Source organism: Lepisosteus platostomus, chromosome 6 (assembly GCF_059453375.1).
Source record: "Lepisosteus platostomus isolate fLepPlt1 chromosome 6, fLepPlt1.hap1, whole genome shotgun sequence".
NCBI classification, from domain to species: domain Eukaryota; kingdom Metazoa; phylum Chordata; class Actinopteri; order Semionotiformes; family Lepisosteidae; genus Lepisosteus; species Lepisosteus platostomus.
This window is the reverse complement of record NC_142616.1, coordinates 63,678,930-63,693,445: the sequence shown is the minus strand read 5'-3', so window position 1 is coordinate 63,693,445 and position 14,516 is coordinate 63,678,930. Positions and strand designations below refer to the sequence as shown.

Below are 14,516 nucleotides of genomic sequence, written 5' to 3'. Positions count from 1 at the left end.
TCCAAATGGAGAAGGCAGTTATCAAATTCCACCACTGTGACAAGGAGATTTACTGTTTTTTCGTCCCAGAGAACTGCCCCGTGTGCGGCGAAAGTCTGAGCTGCCGGCGGTTTGAAGAGGCACCGGTTAGCATCCCTAGTCCCTTCGCGGGCGGACAGAGAGCCAAGTGCTCGTTCCTCGTCAAGCCCACGACAGGGGAATTTCTCAGGTGAGATCGTTTTAGCGGTGCGGAAGATTTTTTTTTTTGTTTTCTGTCGACCGTGATTCACTCACAGGCGTGTGTCAGGGAAAAGGGAAAATGAGCACAACCTCTGTTTCAGGGACTGAATGTTCTGTTCAAAGGCACTGTATGCCGCAATTAACTCCTTAGTAAACAACAACAACAACAACAACAACAACAACAACAACAACAACAACAAAAAAGCAGTTTATATTAAATGAACAATACTCCGTTAATTGCTTCGTTGAACATCGGCAAGAACAGTCCACGTCCTATCGCCTTCGAGTTGAAGACATCAGTTGTGATTTCTCAGAGAGAGCCAGGACGTTTCAGATTTTTCTGTTCAAGATTTTTTTCCCCAACATTTTGTAGAACCCTGTTCGAAAGGTGTTCTGCAGCAGATTCAGACGTCTACTGTACCGTATGCCAGGGTCACGTCCTTTGAAATTAATCAAAATAACCTGTCGTTTTTGTCAAATGGGACGGTAATGTGTTGTAGAAATAATTTAGTCATTATCAAGTCCACCAGTTGAATTCCAGTACATCTGCATTTTGTATTTACAATAAAATACCCTTCTAAATGGATGAACGCGTAGACAGAGGGAAGAAAAAAAAAACACTAGTCAAGGGACAATAGAGTAATTTGGATTTGACTGGCAACTTTGACGGATTTGCTATTAGTACTGTAACAGTACATATTGTGGTCACGTAAGGTACACTTTGAGCTGTTCAGATCACGTTTTTGAAGATTCCAATGAAAAAAAAAACAACGTGAAAAAATCAGTTGTTCCTCTCAAATTGAGATGTATGAGGAATGGTGAAAAGTTGTAGCAGAAAGCAACATAGCTGGCTTTGAGTGAGTTGTCAATTTTCACAACGTGTAGTTATTTCTACGATGTTTTGTTCAAAGTTTCTTACTTCCACAGAGAGTATGACGGAAGATCAGATCTTCACGTTGGAATCACCAACACTAAAGGTACTGTACAGTGTATTTTGAATGCACCACAATTATTGAATTTATTCCACAGTGATGGAATATCACAGGAAACAGTTTCAGACTTGCAGAAGTTCAGTGGGTTAGTATGTTCTGTAGTTGACGCAGTAGTGGGAAAGGAGTATGAAATGGGACAACGGCAGTGTGAAAATAATTTACGTGCAGGCAGCAGCAGATAAAAAGATGTGCAAGTGCTTTCGAAAGCGGATGAGGTCACATTTGGTTATGAAATTATTAGGGGGAGTAATCATGCCTACAATAGGTTCCCATTTTTTTATAAAAAATGGAAAACAAAAGGTTACTAGTCAGTTTGTATGACTACCTAAATAACGCTTACATAATCTCACAGAAACCTAACTTTTGATTTGCATTCAAAACAACAGGACCTCTTCATCTATTACATAATGTGTACAAAAAATGCAAATCATCCATGGGTCATTATATCTAATGGAGTCCTTAACAGTTTGCTAAGTTATGAAAAGTAGATGGTGTCCTTATTATTAGAAATGTTTTAATTCTTACTTTATTTCATTCAGATATTGCAATTGGAATACATTTATCAATTTAGAGGGGTTTACCTTTTAAAAAGCAGTATATTAACATTTTTATACTGATACTTTCAGCCACCTGTACTGTTCTCAGTGTATGAACACGTGTATTACTAACATTTAAAACACTCAACAGCTCGGAGGCTGCATGAAGATCTGTGTGTTCCTTGCAGGTGTAGTTTATAACTACAATGAGACTGGCATCTGTAGAGATGAGCTGGGGTGGGATCAGTCTGTCAGTGTTCCCCTGGTCCAGCCTGACATGTACAGTTTGATAAATCAGTGGGATTGCTACCTGGAGCAGTTCTCTTCCGCAGAGATGTGGCATTCACAAAGGTATTGCTTTAAAAAAAACAGATTTTTTAATGAAAAATCCACACTACTTCAAAATACTAAGTGACATGAATAAAGTTGGACTATGGGAGTTTATGCAGAAAGACTGATTCACTGCAGTTTAATTTAGACAAAGAAACATTTAGCACAACACATGGAATATCAGAATGTTTGCCATTTCAACAAAGACTAACTTTTACATGTTTTCATAAGTTTCAATGTTTGTTTTCCTCTTCACTTCTGTTAATGTGTTGTTTGGCAAAATATTGTTTCATAGGGTTTGCAAAATTTAGAAACTGAGATTATAGTGAGGAGTTAAGTTTAAGCTTTACATTGTGTATGAGACACTTCAAAAATAGTTTTATAGAATGTACATAAAAAGATACAAAATAACAAAATCAAGTAAGAAGTTTCTTTTACTTTGATAACTTTTCCTTATCTTTTACAGATACAATGAAACAGAGCACAACTGCTATACATATGCTCTCACATTTATCAACTGTGTGCTGGCCACACAGGGAAAGAGCAGCCTGAGCAAGACTGAATTCACAGAAAAGTTTGTTCTTCCAAGAACCAAGAGAGCATCCAGGTACATCACCCTCTACCAGGAAATTTCTGAAAACTATTTTTACATCGTGGATGGTTCTCAGAAAGAAGGAGATGACACCAGCTACGTCTGAACCTGCTTGACTCAGAGTGGTTCACTGAAAACATAAATGGCCTGATTTGAAAAACATTTGGCTAATTGAAAGGTGAGGGAAATTTTGTCCTTCAATTTTGACACCAGGCCACCAGCTGCTCCATCACACGTGCTTTAAGTGTTTTTTTTTCCCACATCAGGAATTTTATGTTACTGTATTTACGGTTTGTAAAATGGTACATGTATATGGAATTAATTAGTTTTTGATGCCTTTTCTCTCTCTGAAGGCCATTGCAATATTAGGAATTTTACTGTATATAAATTACAGGGCAAGAGGTGTGTGACTTGATTGAGGTTTGAGTGCATGTGTTGGAATTTCTTCACAATACTGTAAGAAGTATGCAGAATTCAGTTTATTTTTCAATGGTTCTGTGACACCATTTGATAACTGTGGTTTTCTGCTGAGCTTCAGAAACATGTAGAAGTAAAAGGCTGGATACTGCAGCTTCCATTGTCAAGCAGAAAGAGCAGCTGAAATGAAGACACAATGCAGTTGTGCTAGGATGCACAGAGAGCTCTGAGCCGGGTCACTTTTTAATTTGTCATTCAAAAATGTTCAAACTGTTCAGAATAAAATCATACATGTACCTGGATGGGAGACCTCTTGGGAAGCTAAGGTTGCTGCTGGAAATGGTGTTAGTGTGGGTCATAAAGCCCCCGGTATAGTGGCGGGGACACTATACTGTAGTGGGTGCCGTCTTTCGGATGAGACGTTAAACCGAGGTCCTGACTCTCAGTGGTCCTTAAAGATCCCCAGGCTTTTCAGGATAGTGTAGGGGGTTATCCCGGTGTCCGGGCCAAATTTACCCCCCTCTGCCTTTACCGTGGCCTCCAAATTGTCCCCATGTGTGACTGGCTTGCACTGGCCCTGCGATGGACTGGTGTACCCTTGTCTTGCGCTCATTGCTTGCTTGGGTAGGCAAATGACATGACATGGATCTGAAGTTATTTTAGGATTGTTTTTGAAACAGGATGCAGTTAATTTTCTGTAGCAATGCCTTTGTCCCGTGCTAGTAAAAAAGGTGGCAAACGTACACAACAAAAGAAAAATACAACTGAGTGTCACCACAAGGAAGCGCTGAGCCGCTGAACTGTCATGCATCAAGGAGCGTTGCTGGAAGGAGAGTGAGGTATGGTGAAAGAAGCAATTAGCAATCATACAAACACCACAGTCTGGTCATCTGAGCAAGTTGTTTCATCAAAAAGACAAATAGTTATATCTGCTCACTTTTATGGTATTTTGAGGTGCTCCGTTATATTGAAATAAAATTTAATGTATTCTATTCTAAGCACAGTGTTCTATCTGGGATACCTAATTTTCTCTGTACAGCATTCTATCTGCTATGAGGGGGAGGAAAATAGGAAATTTCCACAATTTTATTGATTTGCAAATGGCTAAAAGATCTAATTCTTCTTTTTCCAAAGACCACAGACTGAAGAAGCAGGCTTATTGGAAATAGGCAACTTCCTAGTTAAAAATAACAGTTATATAACATAATAATGTTAATATAATATATAAGTTAAATAATAATGACAATGTTTTGAATTTACCGTTTTAAATAAAAGCTGGTCCATTTCTAAAAAAAGCTGCACACGATGGAGATAGTTTTGATTATGATCAGTAATTCACCTCTATCCTCGGATCACTTCACACATGAAGGACACAAAGCTCTAAAATTACAGTAAGGGTTCGTTTGTTGTCTACAATGACACCTGAGTTCTATATACTGGGCATGTGTGTTTTGACAATGAATAACCTTATGGCACAAGCAGCTCTCCTAATCTTCCAACTGCGTATCAGTTTTCACAAGTTTCCGTTGAGTGAGTTCAAACCAATTAAGTGTGATTTCACTCAAATGGTCAATTAGGCTTAACGGATTACTATTAAATATAGATGGAGAGATAAAGTGTCCAGGATATGCTGAAACCAAGATACCTTCCTGTTAGCAGAAGTGTAGGTAAACTATGTTTTGTTCATAACCTTGTTTTGTCTTTTCCTCACAAATGTTCATCTGTTTTACACTGAATTGCACAAAAAATGCATTTTAATTTAATTGTCAGTTTGATTTTCCAATTGTTTTTTCTATACTAAATGTGTTCAAATGTATAAGAATAAAATTAACAATTTACAAGGAATATCTTTCTTTTTTAAGGGCAAGCAGTTATAATTACTTATGTAAAGCACTATGGAAGAAATTCAATTGTACACTCATTGCATTGATTTCCATTGGTCTTCCCTAAACTGAGCCCTAATAAGGATTACACAGCAGCAAATGGCTGCTACCTTTGATTTTATATATACAAAAGAAGAATTTGACCTCTGTTAGGATGATTCTGCTTTCTGGCATTCTTAATGTTATTTGAATCAATAACATCCACTGAGTTGTTATTTACTGAGTTAACTTCCCTCAGTCTAGTTTACCCTTGTTTCCAGGTCTTTACTAATTGGTGATTATAAGTTACTAAGAAAACCTGAGACTAATACATAGAAAGAAACATTACAAAATGCAACAAATGCTATTGGTTCCAGTATCTGTTGCATTTTTAAGTATTTTTCTAACATTAACACAGGTAACAAGACAGTTTGTTTTAATTTAGTTTACTTCAAGCACAAAAATAATACTGTAGGTTCTCCTAAGATCCCGAACAGTTATTTTTCAAGCTTGAAAATGGAAAACAAACACAGAAATCTCAACTTGACTTTAGATAAAAAGACCATTTTGTCACAAATTTAATGCATTTGGCCTGCACAGAAGTGAAGCAAGTTGACATATAAACAATCCTCATACAATGTCACAATTTTTAACAAACTCAGACTAAGAACCGATCAACAGGGTTTATTTTAAATAAACATTAAGGAATGTGAAAAATGACAGACAAAATATGCTTTTGTGTGTGCTCGCCATCAGGAAAAGTTGTATCTCACATGAGCTTCAGAGTTGACTGAAATGAACCGCAGTTATTACTTCGGAGCTATATCTCCTCTTGTTCTGTATGGTCTCGAGAAGATATCCACCTGCTCACAATAATCTCCTGAAATATCAAAATACATTAATAAGAAAAAAATCTCTTCATAAGAAACACTGCAAGATTTACACAGAGATATCCTTTTCTCTGTAACTCTCATTATTCGGTATTTCCTTTAATCAGAGAGATGCCCGTCAACCAGTAATTCTGTTTTTAGACTAAAAGGACCTATTTTGATCCTGAAAGGATTATTTAAATTGGAATAGAAATCTTCCCACCTGAACCTTGATCCTTTTCATGCAATCAGGGGTGGACATGTCTTCTTCTGTCATATCCAAAGGCCTGATGACATAGCATAGCAGCAGTTCCTGAGAACAATTGAAGCAAGTTGTATCAGAAAATGCCTTATCGGCTGGCAAGTTTAAATTAATAACAAAACAGCTTTTATCTTTAGGCAATAGCTTAAAGATAACAATATTTTTAAAAAATGTTTTGTAATTTTCCAATATATTTGTAATCTAAATATTGGTGTTTAATTGAGACATGCAAAAATATTTACTTCTTTCGTTTTCCAGCCTTTTGTTTTATTTGTATAGTTTATTATACAGTAGGTAACCTAAGACAACTAATAGATTGCACATCTTTGCTCACTCATTCTATAAAAGTGAAGTTTTCAGACATGACCAGATGGTCTGCAACTTAAGGTACCTTATATCCAAAAGGAAAAAAAGTATGGATATCTTAGGGCAGTCATATTCATTCCTGGTCCAGGAGGCCTGAACCACACATGGTATTACAGACAACTGAAAATCCTCAATGAGTAAAGACCTGGACACTATGGTAATATAGAACATACTTGATTATTCAATAAGTCACCAAGTGTCCAGAGTGGAACAGACACCTGAAGACACAGTAGCCCTCTGGGACTAGGAGAGAATATCTGTGTATCATCTCGGCTAGATACTTCCAGGAACTATCTGGGGATAATGAAGTCTTCACGAAAGCCCCTAAATACATCTTGCAAACTAACTTGCACATTTTATTTCAATGAGCATTTTTGCCACGCTTCCAAAGTCACCTTCGAAACATTGCCTGTGATTCTGTTTAGAGCAGCCAGGGATCGCCAGGTGAAAGGCCGCAGAGCCGACCCTTGAAATGTCTCATCCGCTTTCTCCACAACAACAGAGTAGCTGGAAAGACACACCGCATATTTTGTAAGCACCCTCATTACTGCAATTTGCATTTTGTAAGAACCAGAAAGCATACTGTTCAATTAATTTGCATTTCTTGTAGATTTATAAGAATCTCTGTTTATGAGTATAATACTCTAATACACTGACAGATGTAAAAATATGTTTATTGTTACATTGCTACATATAAAGTTATGATTTACATCCATGCATTTTCCGTTTTCAGTATTCAAGCTGCCTTCTCTGGTGAGGGCTGTGTCATGGACTACATGCACAATCTAAATATACAGAGAATTCTGAAGTGAAACTAACCTTGCATGGTAAAATGGAGGTCCTTTCCGATATAGCACTTTGAAGGAGGAATCAATATGTTCCAGGAAAGAAGAAAAAAAAAGTCCAGAATGAGGTACAGTTATTCTCTCAAAGAACATGGAATGTGAATCTGCTTGAGATTAAATTTATAATTGTCTTAGGTGCACAAAACTAAAATTGCATATGTACACCATGTATATAATATAAGCTTAGCTCATAGGATATTTAATGAGGAAAAAAAAAGCCAGGAAAAACGGAAAAAGAAACCCTTTAGGAGACTGGTCACTATATGATATTGCACTTCTGCAGAGGTGACTACCCTGAGAGCTGCCCTACTTCGCTATACGAGGAAACCAATGACCCTCTTTGTAGGTCAGTGGGAATCAGTTACATTTCCGAAAAGGCAGGAGACAAATGTTAAGGGACAATGAGGAAAGCATTGCTTAGGAGGGATAAATTATTCAACACGCAACTCAAGGTGTTACTTAAGCCTCTTGGAAAATATATGAGAATGATTAAGCCTAAAATAAAATTCAGTGGGAAGTAATGAAGTACACAAAATGATTCCCTGGACAGCCCGTAATAGAGACTCGCTCTGGAGCTTTACAATATAGAGAACTATCATTACATATTTTCCATATATTTCTAAGTGCTATGGAGAGTTTGTATAGCCACGTAACTGATATGCTGTAAATCTCCTTACACCTGCCCATTGTGAGAATGTCTCACTATTGTGAGAACCCAGCTACTGAGCAGATATGGAGACTAGTTAGAGAAAAACAATGGGTACTTTGGTCAGTTATTAAAACTGTCAGTACACCCCAAACACAACACTCCTCCAGTTCTATAAAGAATTAAAAATGAAAGAAAAAAACAAAATTAATGTCTACTGTGAAGGAACATTAGTGAAGGTATAACATACTTACAGAAATCTGTTCCATACTTCATTCCAATCTTTGGCACCCATCCTTTGCTTCTAAAGTAGTGGTAGGCCACATAACTCGTTTGAAAGCTAGGCTGGATTGAACTAAATATTTCCCAGAGATTAAGAATTGTTAAGGGATCCTAAACAAGAAACCAAAGAGCACTAAATGGAAAAAAGTCCTCTCATCAGTTACAAATACATAACTAAAAACATTTGATTCTAATACATTATGAGCACACAATCTCTTTTAAATGTCAATTATTATTATGGTCTTATCTGTTTAATATTTTTATCCAAGGCAATTTACAAACAATGAATGTAAAGTATTAAGTGCAATAGATTCAAAGTTCTATCACACACTTTAATATGATGGCAAAAACAAGAAACAAACAGATTTAAAATACTAGACAAACAAATCTTTCCTTATATAACTTCTCTCACATTATAAGATGCACAGGAAGTAATATTGAATCAGGGCATCTTACCCCATTGTGATAAATGGATAAACACCCCAAAGCATACACCAAGAAGAAGGCCTACACAGAAACAGAAATGTTAAACAGACCCTAGAAATTCCAAGGCTGATAAACTCTAAAAATCCTTAAAGCGGTGTTTCAGGCATCACCAGTATTTGTGTGGAGAGCACAGTTGTGAATAATTGTAGTGACTGTCCCTAGACCAACAATGCTAGAAATATACACAATTCATTATACTGTATATTACATACTGGGTGTACTATACTGAAAACGGTATTAAAGAAAAAAAGCAATCTGTATACAAGAGGGTTATATGTGTTCTTCTAAACGTTTTCTCCTTCTTAATATTAATGATCCTCCCAGCTATGACAAACAATCTCTTACTTTAAATGAAAGTTTAAAAATAGAAGATAAATTTAAGCTTACCTCTTCTAAACTCAGCTGCAGATACTCAATAATCCTAAAAGGGTTGATTCGCCAAACAAACCGTTCAGTTGTTTGAGACTGTAAAAAGAAAAAATCAGATGAATGCCAGAGTATGACTTAACATTTAGGATTTTAACCACGACCTTCAAGGTTGAAGTCCTGTGCTCCTTTTAAGAAGCCAGATAGCAACACACACTTATTTGTCATGGATGTCCTTTTGCTCAGAATGAATTCGAATTAGAGCAACAACCCAAAAAGTGTAAAGAATGTTTTTATAATACTTATATACCCAAATTGATCAACAAGATTTACACAAATGTCTATTTAAACTGTAGGGCTTTCAGCTCAACATCAGACAATTTTACATTTTTCTTTAAGCCCAGAAAAATATCCGAAATAAGTGAAATGATGATATTTACACTGGAAAGGGAGTTCTCGTTTTCCCCCGCGCACTGAATTTCCTCTTCCTCCTCCTCCCTCACCAGTACATATTCGTACCCAGGGGAGAAGGAGGGGCTACGCGTGTCTGGCCTGGTCTCCATCACCCTGTCCTTCAGCCTGCACCCACAGTGCACAAGCCAGTCATCGTGCTTATCACATTTCACAAGGCTCAGGTCCTCCCTATCTCCCTCTACAGGCTCATCCGAGTAGCTGTCCGCCAGCGGGTCATAGCAAGGATCCCCTTGTCTCCTGGGTTTCTTTTTCTCCGGACTCCAAGACGCCGCCTCACACTCGGGCCGATCCGGCTGCCTGCTGTCTGAACTGCGACCAGCTGGTGAGGCTGGGGCTCCCAGCGCTCCGTTATTTCCCTGAGAGGTGCTGCCCGTTGTCTGTTCAAGGCCATTCCCCAGCCCAGCCCTGTTAGCCTCAGCCAGGTCCACTGGGTGTGTGTACTTCTCAAGGGCTTGATGAATGGATTCTTCATCCAGGCCCTGCTCACGCAAAATATCCTGGGCCCAATTTAAATGAAGCTGGTACCTGGAAAAACAATACAAACAGGAAAAAAAAATGTCTTTCTCACATTTAAAAAAGCAGTGATACTCCTATACTTTATTTTAATTTCCATATGAATTGGAATAATATTAAAACAGAGCAGGTCTGAATAATAATACCTTATTTTTTTTTACACACTCAAAATATACAGAATTAGAATCTTCTTTACCAGGTTACATTTAAGGCATCTAACAGTTTAAACTCCCACTCAAGAGAAAATAGTGCACAGAAAGGCCTTGTGGAAGTCCACCCACTTTCTAACCTCTTGTTCCAATTCAGGCAATGGGCAGAAGGGAGGGGACACCCTGTAGGGGGCGCCAGTCCATCACGAGGCAGACACAGACATGCACACAGTCATAGCCAGGGCAAATTTCCCAGAATCCAGTATGACTGGTAGGATACCGGAGCACTCAGGGGAACTCTACGCAGATAACACCCCTAGTCAAGAAGCAAACCCAGTACTCCAGCTCTGCGAGACAGCAAAGCTAACAACTGTGCCACCATGCCTCCCCCTTCTGAAGTCTAAAGTCTAAATTGTGTTTTATCTTTTGTTACTTCACACATACTATATATAATACATATACAGTACTGTATTATATTTTATGTACAGTTTGGACTGTCAACTACAGTCCTTCAGGGCCGGAATTCTATTGGCTATACATTTACATTTCAATTACAGACCAATGTCTACAAAAAAAGAGTATTTGAATTTATATGAAAAAGGTTTAATTAAGATTAGAGGTGAAATTAGAACTATATACTAGATACTCAGGCCCCTGTGCCCAGGACTTGGATACAGGTGGGTGGGATATACTAGAAATGGAGGAAAGGGGGAATTCATCATAATTTTATTATCATCTCTAAACATTTTTAGAATTCTTCTCAGCTTTTCAAGATTGTTGACACAAATGAAAGGAAAGCAATTTAAACTTACTTGGAGGAAGAAATTACAGGTAGACTTCTAGAGCCAAGATCTGTGAAGAACATACAACATAAAACAATTAACAGTAAGTTGGATTGCCTTCATTAGTTTAGACAGGGAAAATATCCTGTCAAAGTGCATTTAGGTGCCTGAAGAAGACCAAACATTGCATAAAAAACAATAACCAGATTTAATGCATGGTAAAAAGGTAACGAACTGTATTTTCAAAAGCACTGGGAACACCTCCAACTGTAGTGATGAGCAATTTTATTTTTTATTTTATTTTAAAGGGTTCTACCCTCACTTCATCTTGAGAAAATCTGAATGCCTGTTTGTAACTGAAATCGTTCACTAAAGTCACACAGGAGAGAATCAACCTCCCATCCCCAGGACAAAACTTACTCTGCCACTTGTCTGAAATGTTGTACTCAGGTCTGCTCCTTGATAAGATACCTTTCCCAAAATAACCCTACAAAACAAGCAGGAAACCATTTTTAGAAACCAATCTGATGAAAAAGTAATCAGAGAATATAAACATCGTACACACCTTTCCATATAAGGCTTGTATATCCTCGGGATCTCTCACAAGGACATGCTGGTTTACAATCTCAGCTCTGTAGATCCTGCATTCCTTATTTTGTCCTTTGTCTGCAGAAACTGTCACAGGGAATGGACCCGCATAGGACTCGTAAACCCTGGCTCGTCGTTTAGGCGCCTGAAAGACGGCTTCTGTCATCTCACAGTGCTTCTTGACTAGAGACCTAGTTCAATTCCCTTGCAGACTGATGTAGGATAACAGGAAATGAAAAAAGCAAACATTAAAGTGTTGCACAGGTTATTATTTACTTGGTGCTTTCATGATATGGAGAGCTCTAGAACACGTTTTCTTACGATACACATCAAAGCTACTTCCTTCTTATTTGAAAATAGTTGTAAGCTACTGTGTATACTGTACCTCACCAGTACGCAAGAATATAATTTATTTATTAACAGTTTTCACCAAGTTGAAATGATCTCATCAGAAGCAAAGCACAGACATTTCAATGGTTTTAAATGCATTTCTGCGAGTATTCTACTTAAAATATTTTTCCATTTTAAAATTTACGATTAAGCTGTGTTCCGCTTACAGCCAGTCATTGTATCCTCGTATCAGATGCAATGAATGAAACTGACAGACATCCGTAATTAATAAGCAAAAAATAACTGACTTTGTTCCTTGTACTAATACAAAAACACCGAAAACCCAATGCAGCACATTCTTACAGCTTCGTAAAGCTACAGTTAACTTACACGTTTTGTAAGCGGGTCCTCAGAAAAAAATACATACAGTACCAAACGTAACTTACTCTGCTACACACGTGAGAAATATGTGCTACACAACATTGTATCCGATCGGAAACGTGTAGTTCTGTAACTTGGTTCCTTTTTATAAAGCAATTTACTAACAAAAGTTTAAACAAAGGCCAACAATTTTAGCCCTTGGTAAGACAAACAGCAATACATTGGAAATGGGGGCCGTTTTTGGTGATACCTCTAGTCTAGAACACGTATGGTATTCTGATTTCCATTGTTTAAGGGATGCCTAAGTAATTGAAATACGCTACATACGAAGACACTTAAAATGTAGTTGTTAAAATTCACTCAGTATATATAAGCCACATACGTATAAACGAGTAAACTTATTTTATCACAGCTAATGTAAAAAGGAGTTTAAAGCACTTTGATTATTCCGTCAAGATACAGTTGTTACGTGACATATTCCGAAACACTGCGCCGCCTTGTGTTCGAATAAAGATTTATTCCAGAATTGCACAGAAGTATTTTGTAAAATCAGACTGTTTAAAAAAACATCAAATGCGCACGATAAAATAGAGGTTCTGTACAATAATGTACGGCTGTACTATGGTCTGCCTGACGTTTTAAAAAAAAGTCTGCAGTTTCAAACAAATCGAAAAAACGACGTTTATGTAGATCATATCTTCACATTACATATCTTAAGGAGTCTCATCTCAGTTTACTTAAGACATGAAGACATAAATTAGACTTAAATAATAAAAAAACATAATCACTAACACTAGGTTAGGGCGCCTTTATGGTTAAATGAAATTATATTTCGAATTTAGCTAAAGAGTGACCTGTGTACAGTAGTTTAACTGTTGTTGCAGGCTTTCGTGAGTCACCAAGGTGGGTACTGCAGTAGTTCAGTATGGATGAATTTAAAATACCTTGTGATCATTGGGGAAGATAAGCGCTGTGCAAAATAGGAGGAAATATTTTGTATATGGTTTTACCACTTGAGCGAGGACCATATGGGTAATACACGTTTCCTTTACATGACTTAATTCATAGCGCCTATTGCCTCAGCTTTCAAGAGACCTCCTGTTGATCTTGTGACCTGGGAAGTCGGAAATTGTACCAGACGCTTCGCTGAACGCGTGGTTAACTTTACTGTCGGCAGCCTGTCTCACCTAGCCCTCTGCAGTGAAGTGTTGGCGGTTTGTCAGCAGTGGGCAGATGTGATGGTGACTGGCATCTCTGCTGGTTTGAAAAAAAAAATGCGTTAATGAGCAAGTACAAAGTGTCACTTTCTTTGATAAATACCGCAAAAGAGAAGGGAAGTTTTGTTTTCCAATAATAGCACCAATGTCTCTCACGTAATAAAAAACCAGACAGTCAAGATGTATATATATTTAAAAGCAAAGGATGTAGATATTCAAATGTAAAAGCACTTTAGAAAATCTATTGTTCTTGTTACCTCCCGCTATATTATCGACAAGACGCTGTTCTATTTAGTTAGCTGAGGACTCCATTTCCATTTCCATTCTTTTAGAAAGTCCCAATCTTTTTTAAAATGTTTAAAACCTACCTTAAAGTCGACCTCAACCAACTTCAACATTCTTAATTTAAACTCATCGCTAAAACAATCATTTAGGAGGAACAAGGTCTAAACTATTTACGAATGTTCACCCACCGGCTCATTGCGAATGTCTTCGTCTGGTCCTGCCCGCTTGAAACTCCCCGTCAAGTCCTACTGTAGGTCTGCAGTTCGGATTGATCAATTAACTGTCGATGGATCTCCAATATCAGGCTACATCAGACCCTGCAGTTTTGCACAGCTGAGCGGTTATACTGTAGCTGCGCTTCAAAAGCAAGGCAAGACTCGGCCAAGCAGCTAAATCGCCTGCCCCGCTCTCGCCTCCCTCTTCGCCTATCCAGGGTCTGCTCTCGGTGTATTTGTCTCACATTTTCCAGCGGTACCATCTATATCTGCTACTGTACATGGTCTCATCTAAAGCACATTTACTATAGACAGGAACTCAATACTGTTTGCTGGAACACAACGTGTAGTCAAACTACGAGGCAGTAATTCACATCGTGGCGGTAAAAAGTATGTATCATTACATGCTCATCAGGTCCCGCTCGTACCTTTGAGCATGTTCGATGTCAGGTCAATTAACAGAAATGCTAATGTACAAAAAACACATTTATAATTATTTTTTTCAGTACAGA

General features: G+C 37.8%; 2 protein-coding genes across 5 annotated transcripts; one reads left to right on the top strand and one right to left on the bottom strand.

Annotated features, from left to right (window-relative positions):
• Positions 1–5: 5 nt before the first annotated feature.
• Positions 6–4,931, top strand: LOC148662100 (MKRN2 opposite strand protein-like). Its single transcript, XM_088636854.1, has 4 exons — positions 6–208; positions 1,147–1,196; positions 1,936–2,098; positions 2,544–4,931. Exons 1-4 carry the CDS (start codon positions 6–8, stop codon positions 2,773–2,775), a joined length of 648 nt encoding a protein of 215 aa, XP_088492980.1. The 3' UTR covers positions 2,776–4,931.
• Positions 4,932–5,509: 578 nt separating this feature from the next.
• On the bottom strand, positions 5,510–14,216 carry tsen2 (TSEN2 tRNA splicing endonuclease subunit). Of its 4 annotated transcripts, none has more exons than XM_088636851.1 (13): positions 13,978–14,216; positions 13,475–13,544; positions 11,554–11,788; positions 11,409–11,475; positions 11,019–11,058; positions 9,511–10,069; positions 9,092–9,169; positions 8,675–8,725; positions 8,191–8,329; positions 7,265–7,301; positions 6,841–6,952; positions 6,041–6,130; positions 5,510–5,828 (listed from the first exon to the last, which is right to left on the bottom strand). In XM_088636851.1, the coding sequence occupies exons 3-13, from the start codon at positions 11,740–11,742 to the stop codon at positions 5,769–5,771; spliced, it is 1,422 nt and encodes a 473-aa protein (XP_088492977.1). In that variant the 5' UTR covers positions 11,743–11,788; positions 13,475–13,544; positions 13,978–14,216; the 3' UTR covers positions 5,510–5,768. The 4 variants fall into 4 exon arrangements, with proteins under 4 accessions (XP_088492977.1, XP_088492975.1, XP_088492978.1 ...); XM_088636849.1 differs by having other exon boundaries at positions 13,475–13,541; XM_088636852.1 differs by lacking the exons at positions 13,475–13,544; positions 13,978–14,216 and adding an exon at positions 12,353–12,427.
• Positions 14,217–14,516: the final 300 nt, after the last annotated feature.

Excerpts from the sequence above, each read along its gene's own strand:
- tsen2 (XM_088636851.1), bottom strand. The coding sequence starts at position 11,742 with ATGACAGAAGCCGTCTTTCAGGCGCCTAAACGACGAGCCAGGGTTTAC. Across the intron at positions 11,059-11,408 it reads CATTTCAGACAAGTGGCAGA|ATCTTGGCTCTAGAAGTCTA; the intron begins GTAAGTTTTGTC and ends TGTTCTTCACAG. Across the intron at positions 8,330-8,674 it reads TATCCATTTATCACAATGGG|GATCCCTTAACAATTCTTAA; the intron begins GTAAGATGCCCT and ends TTTCTTGTTTAG.
- LOC148662100 (XM_088636854.1), top strand. The coding sequence starts at position 6 with ATGGAGAAGGCAGTTATCAAATTCCACCACTGTGACAAGGAGATTTAC. Across the intron at positions 209-1,146 it reads ACGACAGGGGAATTTCTCAG|AGAGTATGACGGAAGATCAG; the intron begins GTGAGATCGTTT and ends TTACTTCCACAG. Across the intron at positions 1,197-1,935 it reads TGGAATCACCAACACTAAAG|GTGTAGTTTATAACTACAAT; the intron begins GTACTGTACAGT and ends TGTTCCTTGCAG.